The 17,632-nt window shown below is 39.8% G+C and overlaps 1 protein-coding gene across 2 annotated transcripts in view; it reads left to right on the plus strand.

Moving 5' to 3' along the window:
* The window catches only part of NYAP2 (neuronal tyrosine-phosphorylated phosphoinositide-3-kinase adaptor 2), a 122,468-nt gene extending 105,208 nt beyond the window's left edge, over positions 1-17,260 (plus strand). For both annotated transcript variants that reach the window (XM_031555069.2, XM_085232966.1), the window contains exon 6: positions 13,313-17,260. In XM_031555069.2, coding sequence (XP_031410929.2) covers positions 13,313-13,540 — 228 coding nt within the window. In that variant the 3' untranslated portion in view covers positions 13,541-17,260. The remainder of the gene's footprint in view (positions 1-13,312) is intronic.
* Positions 17,261-17,632: the final 372 nt, after the last annotated feature.

The raw sequence follows: 17,632 nt of genomic DNA on the forward strand, positions 1-17,632 counted from the left end.
TGCAGCCACAGCAGGCCCTGAGCTGGATTTGGTGGCTGCGCTCCATGTTACCCCCAGCTTGGGGCAGCTGCAGAGCCTGTGGGGCTGCTGGGGGCTGCACTGCGCACAGGTCTGTGGTTGCATAGCAGCAGCACTTCTCTGAGGTTCCTGCTGGTTTTGCAAAGGCGCCACTGGTCACAGCCATTTGGGACACACAGTTTTAGGATAGAACACAAAGGAGACATCTTGAGGTCAGCTTTAGCAAGCATACTGCTGCAGAAAGAAGGTGCTGGACTCAGGAGCAGAGTGAGCAGTTCTTGCAGTCTCTAGCACCAGGCCTATGTTTTGTCTGCCTACCTTTCCTCACCCCTTAAGCTCCAGCGTGGAAAAGGAGAGCGGGAGGCAGAATGTTGCATTCTCTTATATCTCATCTTGTAGTGATCTCTTGTGCTTGGATGGGTTTTATAAGCTTGCCAGAGAATAGAGAAAGAGGTTTGTTCCCTCACATAAGTAGATGACACTTTTCAAATGCAATAATACTTGGAGAAAGAATGAAATGCAGCACTTACGGGAGTTTTCACTTTCTTCGTATTGTTTTTTTGCTATCTTTACCTGGGCGTTTTTCAGATCTGGGAATTTACCTTTTTAAAGAGAGCAGTCTTGAGAGGATTTAACCTACGTGTTGAGTTGGAACAGTGTGTTTCAGTATTTCAAAAAAGTCTCTTAGCTCAACAGGGAAATGTGTGGGAAGGATGCAGCAGCCGAAGCAGCACAATGCATGTGGCTGTTCCCTGGAAGGTGAGTGACACTCACAGCCCCTGGAAGCTGCTGAGATGTTCAGAACGTCAGCAGGAGGACAAGGAAACGGGCAGGTCAAACCCATTGTATACCCCAGATTGTGAGGGAAAGTAAGGAGATTCTCATCGTACTTAAAGGCAAAGCAGACAGTGGGCACAAGCAATGCTTTTATCAACAAAAAGGAAAGAAAGTAGTAAGGAAATGACAAGAAAGGAAGCAGCGAAGGGCAGCAACCCTGGGGCTCACTCTTTTAGGACTTTTGGCTGCGTGCCTCTAGATCCCCGCAAAGAGGGCTCAGACATGGGGACAGTAGCCAAAGCACAGCCCTTTCAGCCTGTCCTCCTTTTTGAGGGTCAGAGTTGTGCATGAGGGTGAAGAAATTAATGTGATGTCCTCAGAAATTTAGAACTAATATTCCCAATAAAGGACTTAGACTGTCCATGAGATGGAGAGATTAAAAGCCTTAGAAGTTTAAGTGTTTAACTGAACAAATGTTACTAAGCTGTACCTCTTGCAGCTTATGAAACAGAATCAGTGAGATCACTGTTCTATCCTGCCTGCAACAAGAAACTAAAAATTTACTGGAAGTTCTTCATCTCCAGCTCCTACAGCATTGTACATGGTTCTACTGAAAATAATGAAAAACTTACTGTAACATTAAATATATAATGTAGCTATGTGGAATTATTTCAGTCTAAGCATCTGTAAGTTGACTATAAAGGATTTCATCTGGTAGCATTCTTTAGGGAATTTTTCTTTAAGGCATTTCTCATAAATTTGTTTATTGTCTTCTAAAATTTCTAAATTCACTTCAAAGCTTGTTCTGAGACTTTCGTGTGCAAACAATTAGCTTAGTTACACTAAGAGGGATACAGTACCAGAACAATAACAATTGCAAAGTTTATTTCAAATGCTGTTGCAACCACTATTAAAGACATTGTGCCTTGGTTTAAAAAAAAATAATAATAATAATAAAAAACAAAGACAGAAGCATGCAATTTCCTTTTTTTTCCTTTTCTGTGTGTATTTATGTTTAACTCAGGGGAAGAATTTTATAATATTCTTAAAGAAAAAGTAGAAATAAAAATGGCATGGATTCATGAAAGCATGGATTTATATATAGGCATTCTCTGTAAATGAACCAACTATTCTGTACTCTAGGTAGAACAACCTTATCTGTCTGCTCGTGCACATTTCAGTTACCTCCATGCACTCCCACTTGTCTTACCTTTTTTGTATATGAACAGAATGTATTGTACCATGTTTTCTGTTCGAACTGTGTGTGCCTGATGCATAAAACAACGCAGATCAGCAAGGTTTTCCCCACCATCTGCACTGCCACAAACCATCCAAGCCTTGTTCTCATGGTTGTTGCCATTTCACCCGAATCTTTTGATGTTTGTATAGCCTTATACAGTATATTGCACTTACTGTACCTGTATAGTATCTCGTCTGTATACTGTATGCACATAAATATGTATATTCACTCATGTATGTATGTATAGTATGTTTATATACCTATGTATATGTAAGTGTGTTTGTTCATAATCTTTCACTAGAATTGTGTGGCTATTCATGTACATCCTGTGTGTGCCAACTATGGAGAAGTATGAATGCCAGCACCCACTTTTGATAACTTACTTTTATTCTCATTTTGTCTCGTTAAACAATGAAAATAAAAATGTCATGTATTTTAAATGAGATCCTTAAAAGATTATTATTTTTACTAATTTAAAGTTTCCAGCTTTTCAGTAAAAAAAAATAATAATAATAATGTGTATATATATATATATATTTATTATTTTTTTTTAACAGAACCAAAATTTGCAAAGATATTTGTATTTTTCATGATAGCTTTTTGTGGTTGAAAATTATTGGGTAACAGTCCACACTCTGTAGTCTTGATTCACTGTATCTCATGCTGGCCAGGTGCCCCTTGGTTTAGAAATGCCCTTACCCAGTCGGGTAAGCAAATCCCAGTCTGTACTCAAGGAGGACTTGCACATACAAATACTGGATAGAGAAGGGCCTTACTCAGCCTGTAAATTGTCTCCAGTCGCAGGTGAGCTCTAGGAGCAGTTTCAATATGGTACTTAATGAATCAATTTTATAGGAACATTTTGGAAAAGATTTGTCAGCTATGGTTTCAAACTGCCTCTTATGCTTTGCAGTCTACAGTAACATACAATACCAATTGATTAGGCATTTATTGAAAGAGCAAACGATCACTTACTGGCCCTTTACTTAATCACAACAATACTGAATACAGGCGAGGTTGACTTGCCTTGAGCCAGAAGGGCATTTACATCCCTTTAAATCAAGAGGATGATTGATACGTATTTTCCAGTTGAGCGTGTATTTGTTCTTCACTGAATTGGAGCTTCAGTAACAGTTGTATGTGTTTCTGTCTGAGGCCTGGGAGTGATAAATTCACTTCCTTTAACGTTAATCTTATCATCGTATTATCTTGTCCAGCCACACCAGTCCAGCCAGACCAGTCCAGCCAGACCAGTCTCCATGCACAGTACATTACTGCAGTAGAGTGGCAGCAGCTAATCAGAAAAAAAAATCTTAGAAGACAGATCTTTATGCAGGAAATAGTAAGGAATTTGCAGCGTGACAGAGTTACTGTTATGAAAAACCTTCACCCCAAACAAAATTGCGTCATAGAAAACCCTTTCCATTTTTTTTTCTATTCAGTTACAAGGTTAAATTCTGACCTCGCTCACGTCAAGAGCAAACTCCCATTTCACTCATAAACTACAACTGGAATGTCCAAGGAATGCCTTTTCTCAACAAAAAATAGTATGGGGAAAGGATACATTCCATTAGGCGAGCTTTGTGTACATGTTCTAGCAGGCCAGTCTTAAGCCTTTTCAAGACAATGGTAATTAATGGTCTCTTGGGTCGTGTTGGCCCATCTCTTTTTTACAGGCTGGAAAAGCACAACGAGTATCTGGGGTTCATAATAACTATTGTATAATTTACATCTGGGTCACAACAGAAAAGAGTAAAAATGAGAAAAGACAATGGCAATACTATTTTAAAAAATAATAATAAATTATGGCTCTTGCTTGATTTCTGAACCAAACTTTAAAGCACAAACCAGAGCAAACAGCAGTTTTTTGCTGGTTGGCAATTTGTTCACTTATGTTACAAGGGATACGTGTGTGTAGTTTAACATGGATTAGAATGTTTGGTGTATAACCTATTGTCTTAAGCCATTCCTTACAAGATGGGTGTTTAAATTTCTTGGGGAGACCTGGAATTCAACCCAAGCTACTGCCATCAGCTGGAGCCACTTCTGCCTGATGGTTCACAGGATCACACAAATGAAGCTTTGGTTCAGCATGCTGCTGTTGGAGGTTTACTCTGTTGCAGTCTTTTCAGTGAATTAATACTAAACCAATGTCACGCAGATGCCATCCAGCTGGAGATTGCCTTTTAAACAGAAAAGCAGAAGTAACATCTGGCAACCACTGCACCTAGTGAATCCCGGTTTCTAAAATCTTCACATGCCAGTCTAAGTTTCTTGCTTGCATTTTAGCTCTATCAGTAAATCTAGATTAAATTAGATTTGGGTACTATATTATTTAGCAGTTCCTCATATATATGAAATTGTATGATGTTGCTCTGAGGCTAGAGTAGATATAGTATTGCATACTAGGAAAGACTCACATTTGCGTTCTTTAGAAGCTGTCAGTACAGTTTCTAAGTCCAGAATCTGTTCATTAACTATGTGTCAAGCTGGGGTTAGTGTGCTTAGATCACTGAATGCTAAACAAGTAGATCTGAAGGGAGCAGTACTTTCAGAGCTGAGGCATTCTCCCTTAACACATTATTTTGTCTTTTTTTTTAATATATTTTAAATGATTCTTATGACCATTTTCTTGAAAATACTAGAAAAATATAAAGACTTAGAGGCTTAGCTGAAAAATCAGTGGTGAAGTTCTTAACTGTCACAGCAATAAAGATTAGTTGAATCTTCAGTTCAAATGCTGGCATCAGGAGGAAGAGTACTGAAGCTCATGCATTCATTTCTGGCTTGCGTAAAATGATGTCCACTAATCGATTTTGTGGTTTCTCCATGTTACATTTTTATATCTTTAGACTGGGCCATAGTGTCCACTTTCTCTTAATTCTTCAAGTGTTGGTATTGTTTCCACTCATTTTCTTTATTCCTAGTTCAATTTCTCTGTCTTTCTTGGTCATTAATGGATGACAAGAAACAATGACCTAGAGTTTGTATTCTGCTGCCTTTAGCTCCCTTCTGCACAAAAGCTTTGCAATCTGCAAGGGTTGGATCTTGAAGAGATAAGGATCTTGCCCACCAGCTACTCTCCTTGCTCCATGCCACATCTTATCTCAAAGGAGGAGGTGCTGGAGACACTGATTGCAGGTGTTCTGTACTGTGGTCATGCTTGGTCATAGGTTGGGCTGGCTACAGTAGTCATCGAGGTCACTGCTTCAAACCATCCTGCTATTTTAAGACTGGTAGATGTGCAGTTAAGGTGCACATGTTGGAGAGCAACTCTCAGCAAGAGGAAGAGGTGGGGAGACAGGGTTAGCAACCTGTTAATGAAATCTGGGACTTTGAAGTGTTACACTGTGGTGCAGCTAGCACAAGGTCTCTGTACCACTGAACTCTCACAAAGACTGGGTTTTCTGTCCTTTGTGCCTCCTGTGATTGACCTAATACAATACTGAATTTTACCTTTCTATTTTGCAGTGAACGAGAGGATGTGTCATGGTGGGTAGCTTGAGTTCCACACTTATTGCTTAGCAAAGGCTTTGATTTGTCATAAGTAATCTCAATAGAAATGCACTTTGTGATGATCCACCGTGTAAATGAGATGCATGAGACTACTTTACACAATACCAGTATGAGTTGCTTTACAGCCTCTTACTTTAAACATACCAGCATTTATAGGATGTTACCTAATAGCAAATCAAGCAGTACATTTCAGACGGTTGTTTGGCATAAAAAAAAAAAAAAATTAGACTTAGATGAGAAGGATAGAGGTTTACAAATACGTTACTAATGCAGGGTCAGGAAGATCTGTAGTGAGACTGCCAGCATGAAAACAAGCTGCAGGATGGGAATTTATCCTTTAATGTTTTCTTTATTTATAGCTTCAGCAATAATCTGAGGGTAACCAGAAAACTTGAGGCATAGGAGTGTGTGCAGTGCTGATTCTGTACAAAGTAGCTGTGGCATTTAGTAATTGGAAGCAATGAATCATGAAACAGGAGGTCTGGAGTCAGAGGTGCTGATGGTTTATTAACTATTTGCTAATTTAATTTTTAGGTAAGTGTTAATTGTTCATAATCTTGAATCTTTGGGAATTCTTGGAGTTCCAAAGATTCTTGTTAACTGCTTTTAAGTAGTGGATTAGTCAGACCACAGAGCACAATGTAATAAGTCTTTTGGTAAGTCCTGTATTTAGAAAAGGTGCCCAGACTTCTCTTACGATATTGCACCATATAATTACAAGAGCTGTATGAAGTGGTAGAACAGTTTTTATAGGGAGTCTTGTTTTGTTTTGTGTTGTTTTTCTATAGTGGTGTCACTTGAAAGAAAACATATTCCCAGAAGTTTGGAAATACAGAATAATGGAGATCAAAACAGTAAACTCAGCAACTCCAAATATTAAAATGCGATGCGTATGCGGTTTTTGAAGTTGAAATATCAGGAGTCAGTGAAGTCTTTTAAATATGCAGTGAAAGATATTTTGTTAAAACTGTTGTGTGAATGGAATTCTTTCCCAACCCTTAAAAATATTATCACCTGGATTTTAGAACTGAGATGCCAGCAACTGTGTGATAACATCTACATTATTTCTGCCACAGCAGAAATGACAGGTTGACTGGCAAATGTTCACTTCCAGATCTGTGCCAGTAACATTAGAGACGTTTCTATACAAACAGAAAATTGGCTTTTAGTGGCTTGCACTGAATTAGAAATATAAAGGGGAAAATTCTTGAGAAAGCTGGAAATGCATGTTTTCTTCCACTTCTGGTGTGTTATATGTGTCAATCAGAAATGTACTGCAAGCAAAGTTTATAAAAACATATGCTTAGTACAGGCCACCAGTACGTGCTTCTATGCCTTTTTTGGTTAATATTCCTCCCAGTTCAAGGAAAAAAATGAAGATTTCCTTGTGTGTCCTAAGAAGAAGAATTTGTGCAGGAAGCAAGAGGGCGGTGTGCGTGGCGCTTAGCACTGTGTGCCTGTGCTTGCGGTGCGGGTACGGGAATGCAGAGGGCTCACTGCGCTGCGGCTGCGGGCTGGGAGGACACCTTTAGGAAACACCTTGGACGCTTCCGGAGGCAAATTTGCAATTGTGTGCAATTGTGTGCTCAGCTGTCTCTGGGAGCGTTACCATGCACTGACTGCATGGCGAGTGTCTGCTTTCACAGCTCACCTTGCACATGTTATGTGTTCCTGAACATGCTGTTACTTTTAATCACCTCTGTATTAATAACCAATTGTTGTTTTGAATTTAGCGAAGATGGGAGAGCCGGGTAGCAGCACAGAGCTGTTAGAATGACTGTTTGGGCTGAGTCAAACCGTATCTTCTTTTATGTCAGTACTGTTCCAGAGCAATGGCGGCAGATGTAGCCTGTAGCTTTACGCTCACTTCCCAGCTTTTACAGCCACTGGAGGTAACAACGTTTAATTGCAATGCAGTGGTTGTAGCTAACAGCAACAGAAACCTTGTCATTTTCCAACTGCTTTTCAGAATGCTGTTAAAAACATTTTGGAGGGATGGGGTTACTATTTGTTTGAACAAAGTGTAGTCAAGTTCTTTGACCCGTGGAGTTGGTGGGCAGACTCCTCCTGGCTTCAGATGGGAAAAGATCTCGGTGCCCAGAGCTTTTGAAACCTGATTCCTGCTGAACTCTTACATTGGACAACTCCCATTTTGTGAAGGCATGCTAAAAGGATCTCCGATCGAGCTAAGACTGTCAGAGAACGCATCATAAGCTAATTCTTGCTATTTAGCTTAGCCCACTGCCACCTGCAGCCATGGCATACAGCTGCCTCCTAGGAGCCACCCTCCGAAGTGGAAGCACCTTGGAGACACCTCCCGGCCAGCTGGCTGGGACCCATGTGCATGAGAGAAGGCACCATCGAGTGTTTCAGTGGGAAAGAGAGTTTGGAAGCTCCTGTATGAGCACAGGCAAGAGGGAAGAGGGAGGCAGTATCTTTTCTTCCCAGAGGATGGTAAGTGGCTTTCAGAAAGCCTTTTTGTTTTACTTGTAGCCTGCCCAAACAATCCAGCATGCTTGGCTCTGCTGAGTGATGGGAAGCACTGCTCACAGCTTGCACTGCTCATGGGTTGCTTTGTTTGCAGATGCTGGAGGCATTGCTACTAATCTCCAAACATCAATGACGTTTTTTTTTCATTATAGTTTGAATTGGTTTAAGATCACTTTGTTAAAGCCTCACATCAGCTGTTGGGCATTTTATTTATGATATGCTGTTGTCATGAAGAAAAGAGTGTTTGTACAATATCCACGATCACATGTGTGAGGTACAGTGTTCCTCATCCTTTGTGTAAATGAAGTCAGCCCCTCTGCCTGTCTATAGCATAGAGAGGACACCCATAAGGACAAGAAGAGAGCAGCATCTTCCTCAGCCCCATAGCATGTACAATGTCAGCAAAGTGGGAACCTATGGTACTAGGAAAAAAAATTATGGAAGCACCACTGAATCATGGGACTATCTTATTGCTTCTGATTTAAGTTCCAAAGAAACAGCAGCATTAAAAAATGGCAAACCAAGAGTTTGACAGCCAAGATATCACACAGAAAGCATGGGTTATGGCATTGTCTAAGCTCTGGTACAGTGATTCATAGGTTTTTTTTTTTTTTTGGTCATTAGAAGTTCATATACCCTAAAAGAAAACACTCAGAGAAATTCCAAAGCATAAAATATTGGATGGTCAATCCAAATATTAGAAAAGTTTCTCAAAAATTGATGAAAATGGACAACACTTTTGAACTTTATGGCCAGTATACTCTTCTTCCCCCAGGGGATTTTTAGCAGCACTTATTTTTCCTTGTGGAACTGTATTGCACCTTTCAATTAAACATTTTCTGAAATGCCTTTCAGGGCTGTGAATTGGCATGGATTTATCCAACCCACACTTCACCCTTATGGCCTGGCTTCAGAGATTATTCACTGTATTTTCAGTCTGGCTCCAACATTTTCTTTTCACAGCTCTCGTATTTTTCATTTGGAAAGGTTGTGCAATATAGGATTGTTTGTATATATCATAAAGATTTTGCTTTATTCTTCTTCAGTAGCATGCATGTGTCTGACAGCTCACAAAGACCTGCTTGTGTGGTGTGTTGGGTCCTGTTGATGAAAATCTAGTTACTGAAGGGCCAGGACGTCCTGACTGGCATTTTAAATGGTCACCAACAAAAAGATGGAAGATGTTTACGTTGTTACTGCAGCTAAGAGGTTTGGAAAATCGCATCCAACAGTAGCTGCTTAATAATGTTTTCTTCTCTTTTTTTCTGTTCAGAACAAATCTGTTGTGCTTTGCTGGGAGCTGGGAAAGAGCTGTGTTAATTTACATTTGTGTTTCTTCCTTTAAATATCCCTACTTTGAGTGCTTTTGTGCAGGAGCCATGCAAGACCCAAGACCAGGCAGAGCCCATTCCAGGGCAACAGAAATGGGAATAATACTCTGCAGGAGTGTGTTGGATGTGGTAGAGAGCTGTGGAGTATGCTGACCTCTGGTTGCCGACCTGTCCTCTAAGAGCAATTCAACTATAGATGTCCTGCCCATCAAATCTCTGCCCCAAGACTCCCGGAGGCACCTGCACACAAAAATACACCAATCCCACTTTGTAAGGGGGGGAATTTGTTCAGCTAATTTGTCTCAGATGTTCATAAAGCACTGAAATACTCACCAGCCTTTTGGGCTCTGCCTTTCACTCAGACTTTCTTAGACAAAACATTTTGCACAATATTTTGAGAGTGTTAAAGTTGCCAGAGTTACTGTTTTTTCTTAGTTAAAAAGATGGTTTTATAATGTGACTTTTTGTTCTGAGACGCTGCCAGAGTAAAATCTGAGGGTATTCAACAGATTATAATAAGGTTCACTGCTAATATTTTGAGAATAAAAATATTAGGAATAGAGCAGATAGGAAAAGTAAGGTGACAACACATTGATCTCTCCTAAGCTGATGAATAAAACTGTGTAGAAGAACTCAGTTTTGCATATTGGAAGAGTTTTTTTTGCTTTTTTTTTGGTGGATGTTCAATTTTGGGACTCTGGGATCCTTCTGGAACAGGGCAGCCGTATAGCTGTGTAGTATTAGGAATGCTCTACTTCTTTACAGTAACTGTTATTTTTTTGTGTCCCTTGCATTAAATATATCCCTTTATAGAGGTGATATTAGCAACTCGGTGCAGAAATGAGGCCAGAAAGGAGAGAGAGTATGAGAAGAATTAGTTCTGGCCCAAAGTGAGAGCTCCATTGGTTCAGCAGCCACAGAAAGGATTAGGTGTAAGTCTTGGTGCTAAACATTGGTTTCAAACACCTCAGCAGTCCTGCAGAAGCCATTGCAGGTTACTGCTGGGATTAAACAGCTTTGCTGAGTGCTGTGCTGGCCTGGGAGCCCCACTGCCTGTGGTTTGTGTAGGACTCGCTGAAAACGGAGATCATGCAGTTGGAGATTTTGTGTTAGCAATAATTACTGTCATTGTTCTCTCATAGGTCCCTCTTGCACTTGTTCAAAGCTATTTTGCTGCATATTAATGCTAGAATAGGGCAAAATACCAAAAAAAAAGCCATGAACATTTGTTCTCCCTTTTAAACTTTTTTTCCCTTATCCCATAAACACAGCAACAGCCTATGTGCTCACTTAGTGCGTTTTGGCAAACGATTTTCCATGTCTCCTTTCTGCACTTCATGCCACATACACATTCTCTGAGTGTAGTGACGGGAGAGGAACGTGCTGTGCGGGAAGGTGCTGTGTGAAAAGAACAGCCTTTATATAGCGTTTAAACTAAATACATATAGTGTTTAAACCATCACAAGTAGTGTTAAAAATCCTGTGTCCTGGAAAGGGGAAATGCTTGAATTCTTCGTGGTAGAGGACTCTCTGACTGCGTCACAATATGGTGGACAGAATAAAAAGGGGTTTTGGAGCTGTCTACACTTAGGTTTATTTTAGGGGCTGTTTTGCAGGGGGTGGCAGAGTGTCTGTGTAACTGATACATTCTGCAGCACCTTTTCTATCTTTGTGAAGTTGCAATTGGTATTTCAGAGTTTAGCATGTCAAAATCGCACTTCAGTCCCCTTAAGGATTAATCCCAGTGGGTTAGCTACCAGAAGACGCCGTGCTGGCTCCAGCACCACATGGTGTGATGGTGAGGATGTGGGTGATGTGGCCGAGGCACACTCCCTTAGATGTGCTGCGGGCATTGTCGATGCGTCCTGCCAGGGCTTGGTGCCAGTGCGGGCTGTTTGCTCATGGGACGGTCGTAAGAAGGAGAGGGCTCCACATGCTTGTAAGGGGACACCTGCACTCATGCACCGCTGCCTTCGAGTTCAGTCCAGAAGTTGGTGTGGTGCCGTGTGTTGTCAATGTGCTGCTTAATGAATTGTGTGCAGACAGTGTTGTCGTGTCCTGACCCACGTAGGAGAACCCACCCAAAATGAAGACACTGCTGTGTAAGTAGTAATGCGTCACTGATGAATAGCTAGCAGGAAAATTGCCTCTGTTGGAGCCTTATCCACAGCCCGTGGAGTCACTGGGAGTGGGAGGAGTGAGTGCCACCATTGGGATGAGTTGGGGACCAGGCCAAAGAGACAGCCAAAGGGAGAAGGTACTGCTGTGGGGTAGGTGACCTGCTTCATACCTGCACTATGTTATGAGGATAAACTGAGCACTGGATTAGAGAGAAAGGCAAGATGTTTAGTTCAACCATAAGAAGGGTGCATGCACTACTGATACATTACCCATGTAACTGCAAATTCGTAAGAACGTTCAAGAGCAAAACACATTTTGTGATCTACTCAAAGAACTATTTAATATATATAACACAAGGTAAGCAAATTTTTGTTTCAGTATAAAGAAAGAACATTTTATCTAAAATTCTTTTATCCTGTATCAGCCATTAAAAACCATTTGTTACAGTTTGTGAAAAAAATGACTTTTCTGTACTTTGTCTATTTTTCTATTTGCATTCTTTATTACTTTTTTTGTTAGGTTTTCTCATATTTATTCTTTTCCTTTTATTTCCTGCTATGATTCAGAACATTATCCATTTATCCAGAGAAGCTAAATGCACTTTAAGCAGACAGCAACTGCAGAGGTCAATGGCAGTTTCTTTGCTGGCTTATAGGAAGACCAGTCCCCAGTGCAAGGAGCTCAGTGCATGCCCACATTTAGCATTTTGATATTTGTGAATGAAGTGCAGATGCGTTATTGAGTACTACTAATAAAAACAATTTCCTTCATGAATCATAAAATGCTGCCAAAGTATTAGTGCACACGTGCATTTGCATGACAAGATCAGAAATGTACTTGGACAGTCCCTGCAAGTGCATGGCACGCATTTACTTAAAAATTTATGACCAGTGAGGAAAACAGATTTTGAGAGACTGTAAGAAATCACTTCAGACTTGCAGATTATGTGCTCTGAGGAAGATTTCTGGTTTGCAGGTATGCGGTGTGTGATCCAAGTATGATAAGCCCTTTCAAGAGAGTTTAGTATTTGGGATTTCAGTTACAATCTGAAGCATTTGAAGGCACGTACATTTTATAGACACGTGAGCACCATGCTTAACTCAAATGAAGCCACTTTCTCAGGCTTTGGCGGGGCTGTGACATACACTTACAACTAAACATATGCTAACCTCCTTTTTTGGATCAGGATCCTGTTTTGAAATATTCTACATGTGTGAAGACCATGGAGTTTCTAATCAGTTGAAGCCTTCTAGTTAATGAAATATCATCACAGAGAAGGATGGGATAATCCATATAATTCTCATGGAGTTCATTAAATCATTTTGAAAAAACAATTAAACACAGAGTTATATTTAGCTTGATACTCAGAAGTGTTAATAGCATGCTTTTAATGTGACAGATTGGATATGGAAAGCAATATAAAACATGGGCTTGAGTGTACAGAATTTTTTATTTCTACAACTTAAGGACATTGTTAAGATCCATTTGCATTTTTAAGATCTTTTCCATCATTTAAGATTCAACTAGTGCTAGTTTGCCAAAAACATTCATCTTTATTAGCTTTCAGTGCTCTGTGCTCAGAAGAGGTTAAAAAGGGGACCATTTATTACCCTTATTTTTCTTTACAGTAGGAGCAAGAAGTGAAGTCTGACTTTCTTTTGTTGGCATCGATTTTTTTTGTTCTGAGGCAAATGGGAGTATTTTAAGAGTCATGTTAACCTTTCAAAGAAACGACATCTTCAATCTATAGCTAAATAGTTATTTGTATACTTTTTTTTCTTCTTTTTCCTTTCTTCCTCTCTTTTTCTCCCCCTAACAGGTGACATGTATGCAGTGGTTGCAAGGGGACCATACAATGCTGGATATGATTGAGAAAAAACGTTGCCTCTGCAAAGAAATAAAAGCTCGACAGAAATCAGAGAAAGGACTCTGCAAACAGGACAGCATGCCTATCTTGCCAAGTTGGAAAAAGAACACCGGGACCAAGAAATATAGCCCTCCTCCTTATTCCAAACAACAAACTGTTTTCTGGGACACTGCAATCTGAGAGGTGTGTGGAGGATGCTCTCTCCACCGCATTGCACCATGAACAGGTAGCCAGCTTTCTTAATGAGGCAAAGGCTCTAACTAAGACTTACCTGCAGATGGTGAACTTCCTAGGAAAAAAAACCACACCTGTACAGTGCTCACCTGTCAATCAAAAGAGAGTTCTAAATTTCCAACTGGATTAAGGCATATATATTTATCCAGGATTTTTTTGGATCCAGAAGATATTAGAATGTAAATATTTTGCCAATATATTGAAAACACCCAAACTAATAACACTGCTGAAATATATATATATATATATATATTCAAAAATTTATGAAGAATTTTACTATATAATGTTACTGTTATATGGTTTTATTAACTATTTTCTATGTGGTATTCTAATGTTCCCTCTCAACCCCCACCACTATTTTATTTCTCTTACCTGCCTAGATTTGGCCTCTGTACAAAAGCATGTGGTTGTACATTATATTTAACAGGACAATGTACAAAACAACTCGGTGCTAGGGCTGTAGAAGTTACCTAGAGTTGTGCTTGTTAGACGTCCTTAGCTTTTTTGGAGGGAGGGCTGGACAAGGGAGAGAGTTTTGGTGTGAAACAGCAGAACTGCAGGCCATGCAAATGGGAATGCTCAGTGTGGATGCCCAAGTTGCGTTTACAACACAAATTTATCTGCATCAGTTTTCTCACAAAGTTAATTACATAGATTGCCCTTGCTTTTATCCTCATCGGTTAATCTCCAACTATAACTACTTGCCAAGAAGGGAAGCTAGATTTTCTGAAGAAAACCCCAAAACAGAAACTCCTCCCCATGACATCCAGCTGGCTAGTGGAGACCAAGGTTCACTGTGACTGAGCGATGTACAGCCCGTGGCGAGGAGCCCGCTCGTTAGCAGGTTACAGCCATGGCATTGCAGCCATGGCTCCTGTCTGCATTTGTCTTTGGTCCAGAAAAGAAGGGTGAAAAACCTGTTTACATGTTTATTAGTTTTAAATCCAGCAGCATGTCCTGTGTCAGATTACCGTGTGTTACCTATGGAGGTTGGCATTCAGCCCCCCTGATGGCTGGTACAGAAATCTCCCTTGATTTCACGTGGGTTAGAGGCAGAGGCCATGGAACATGTTCTCCCACATCTGCCGTGTCATCTTCCTGGCTGCCTCTGTAATTGGCTTAGAGTCCTGTATGATATTACACGCATTTTGACAGAATATTATGTCATGACCAAAGAATTATGACCTCCTGGTTTTAACGGGAGAAAGAAATGGTTTAAGCTGATAATGAGGGTGAAATCCATGTGGTGAAATATCTTCCAGAAGAAGCTGTTGAGAACGAGGGAAGCTTGTACTGCTGTGGAGTGGGAAAAAAAATTATCTATGGCATATATTTTGTATATTTAAATTTCTATGTGTCTGAAATTTGGTAGCACAAAATTCCTCTTTAAAACAATCATTTTAGTATTATATTCTGTGAGAAGAAAAGTTGTGTTGTTTAAAACTTCTTGTTATATCGGCTTTTCTTTGAAATTCTATTGACAGCATTGCCACAGCTGTAATTGCTGATCAAAAAACCAAAAATAACAAATTTTAGAAGGTTTTTGTAATCTATATTGCTAAAGTTTGAGTTTGAGTAATGCTTTATCGGTAGCAGTTTCTTTTCAGCCTCTGAAATAAAGTTTTTAAATATTTTATAACTAACTAATGTATATTTTGATGTCCAAACTGAGATTTCTGTAAAAGATAAAGTGTGTGTTTATATGTGTGTATGTATATTAGCATTATTGTGTATGTGTATATGCATATGTATACACACATATATATGTATATATGCATGTATCTCTCTATATACTCATAGATGTGTGCATTAAATAGTTGTATGTTAAGGATATACCGTGACAGGAATGGGTACGCAATTGAAACGCAGATTTAAAGACCCCCTCACAGCTCAAATGACAGAAGATGTGAAAAGCTCCAGAGGCTGTGAAGGAATCTTTGAATACATGTGACATCCGCTACACCAACTGTACATTCTGCTTATTCTCTTTTTTTTTAAAGAAAGAAAATGGCAGAAGAAAAACTCCAGAGATCTCGTAAAGTTCCAGAATCTGCTGGAAAGAAGACGACTTGTTGGTTGTGAGAAATCTGTTGAGATAACAGGTTCATTGTTCAGAAAGCGTTTGTTCTTTGTCTTCCTTGTTAGGTGGCAAGAGAAGAACTTTTCGTAACCATGCATGAAATACTCAGCTCAGCTCTTTCCCCATCTGCACTAAACCTGTGGTGACAAAACAAAACCGCCGTCTGGCTGTGCTATGACACCCATGAAGCGCTGACTGTGCAGTCCCAACCTGTGGGTGAGCTGGGTGCTGCACTGTCAGACCCTTTGGAGGACAGCAAACATGGAAGAAATCAGTTCAGTACCGTGTTCAGTAGCGTTTGTTCATACCGTGTCCTTTCCACATCAATGCGTAATAGGAATAACGATCAGGGAATTGAAGCATTCTTGTCACAGACTTGCTTGTACATTCAGCCTGCCATAGAAGCCACCCCTTGTTTTGCTTTTATTGTTCAACACTATTTATGTTGTCCTTAAATAACTGCCCGTGTGCTTCCAGACCTCCATTGTATCCCATGGAAACAATGGCATTTTGTTTTAAAGTGCAACACTACGTGAAAAAGTAAAATAGAACTTAGCACTTACCTTCCAAGCACTTTAGAAATGTGGACTGAACCTCACGCTCGTGAGAATCGTTATAAGGAGGAGGGAGTGAGGCTCAGGTTGAGGAGTTTCCCAAGGTCACGGACTCAGCCAGGGCACGACAGACGTGTCCTGGTGTCCCGTGATGGCTGGCCCACCCCATCACTCACGTCGCAGAGCGTCGTGCTGCCTGCTGCGCGCCATCAGAACGCTGTTCAGATGTTCTCCACATTCCCTATTGTCTCAGCAGTTTCTGTGTCACAGGGTGAATGACAGTGCTTAGCTACGCGCGGTCATTGAAGCTGTAGTCTGTATAAATATGCAATCTGTATATACATACAGATCACATATATACACACACTTACGAAGACTGTATATATGAAGTTGTTTGGTATGCACTTATTTTGCTTTAAACTCCTGAAGTTAAACATTATTGTGTAGCAATTTGTGTAAAGTGCACTGTGATTTCCAGAAAGCACAGTAAAGTCACAGGTCTTGTTATTCTTGCACTAAAAATGTGTTTACGTATATTAGCCAATGTATGTCTACTTTATTGCTCCTTTTGACAAAGCAAATGGTATACAATGGTATGGGTTCTTTTTCGTTTGGACTGTTTATTTATTTCTAAGTGGACAACGGCACTATGTTTTTAAATGACAGGGTTTTTAAATGAAATGAAATCATTCTGTGTTCATTCCAGTGTAATACATTTACCGATATCTTAAAACTGAATGTCATGTTGCTTTTTTTCATATTTCATTAGAAATTGTCAGGTATGTGCCTGAGATTGTGTAGGAGTAAGGAGTAGCTAGAGGCTAACTGTAATAATATATTACTAGCCGTTTCTATATACACAGTATAAATACATATTAATTTTCTTTTCATTTTTGTACTTGATTTTTTTAGGTAAGATGTAATTAAATGTACTTTGATACTTCTGAAGTAATAAGATGTTGTTTGAAGATCAATTCTGCTTTCTTTAGTGCATTGACAATATTTTACAATAATTTAGTGCTTATTTATTTGTGCTCCAGTGTAATTATAATAAAAAGCAATAGTTTAAAATACTTGGCTGTTCACTTTCATTTGATGATTTCAGTTTAAAGCTGGATTGTTTGCTAGGAATTAGCCAGAGATTGCTTGGAAGGAAAGTCAAGTCACAGATGCATATTTATAGCATTCCCTGGACACATTTGTAATTGCATCATTTGTTGGAGGAAGTGAACAAATTGCTTTAATAGGTTAAAATTTGCAAGTCATGCCTAGTTGCATCTAATGCCATGACTGCCATCCTCAACTAAATCCTCAGGATAAAATTCTTCTGTAGAGCAGCAAAGAGTTTGCTTTTTAAGTACCTTTCAGAGCTTGGTAATGAAGATGGTCACATCAAAGACCCCT

Source organism: Meleagris gallopavo, chromosome 11 (assembly GCF_905368555.1).
Source record: "Meleagris gallopavo chromosome 11, MGAL_WU_HG_1.1, whole genome shotgun sequence".
Classification (NCBI taxonomy): domain Eukaryota; kingdom Metazoa; phylum Chordata; class Aves; order Galliformes; family Phasianidae; genus Meleagris; species Meleagris gallopavo.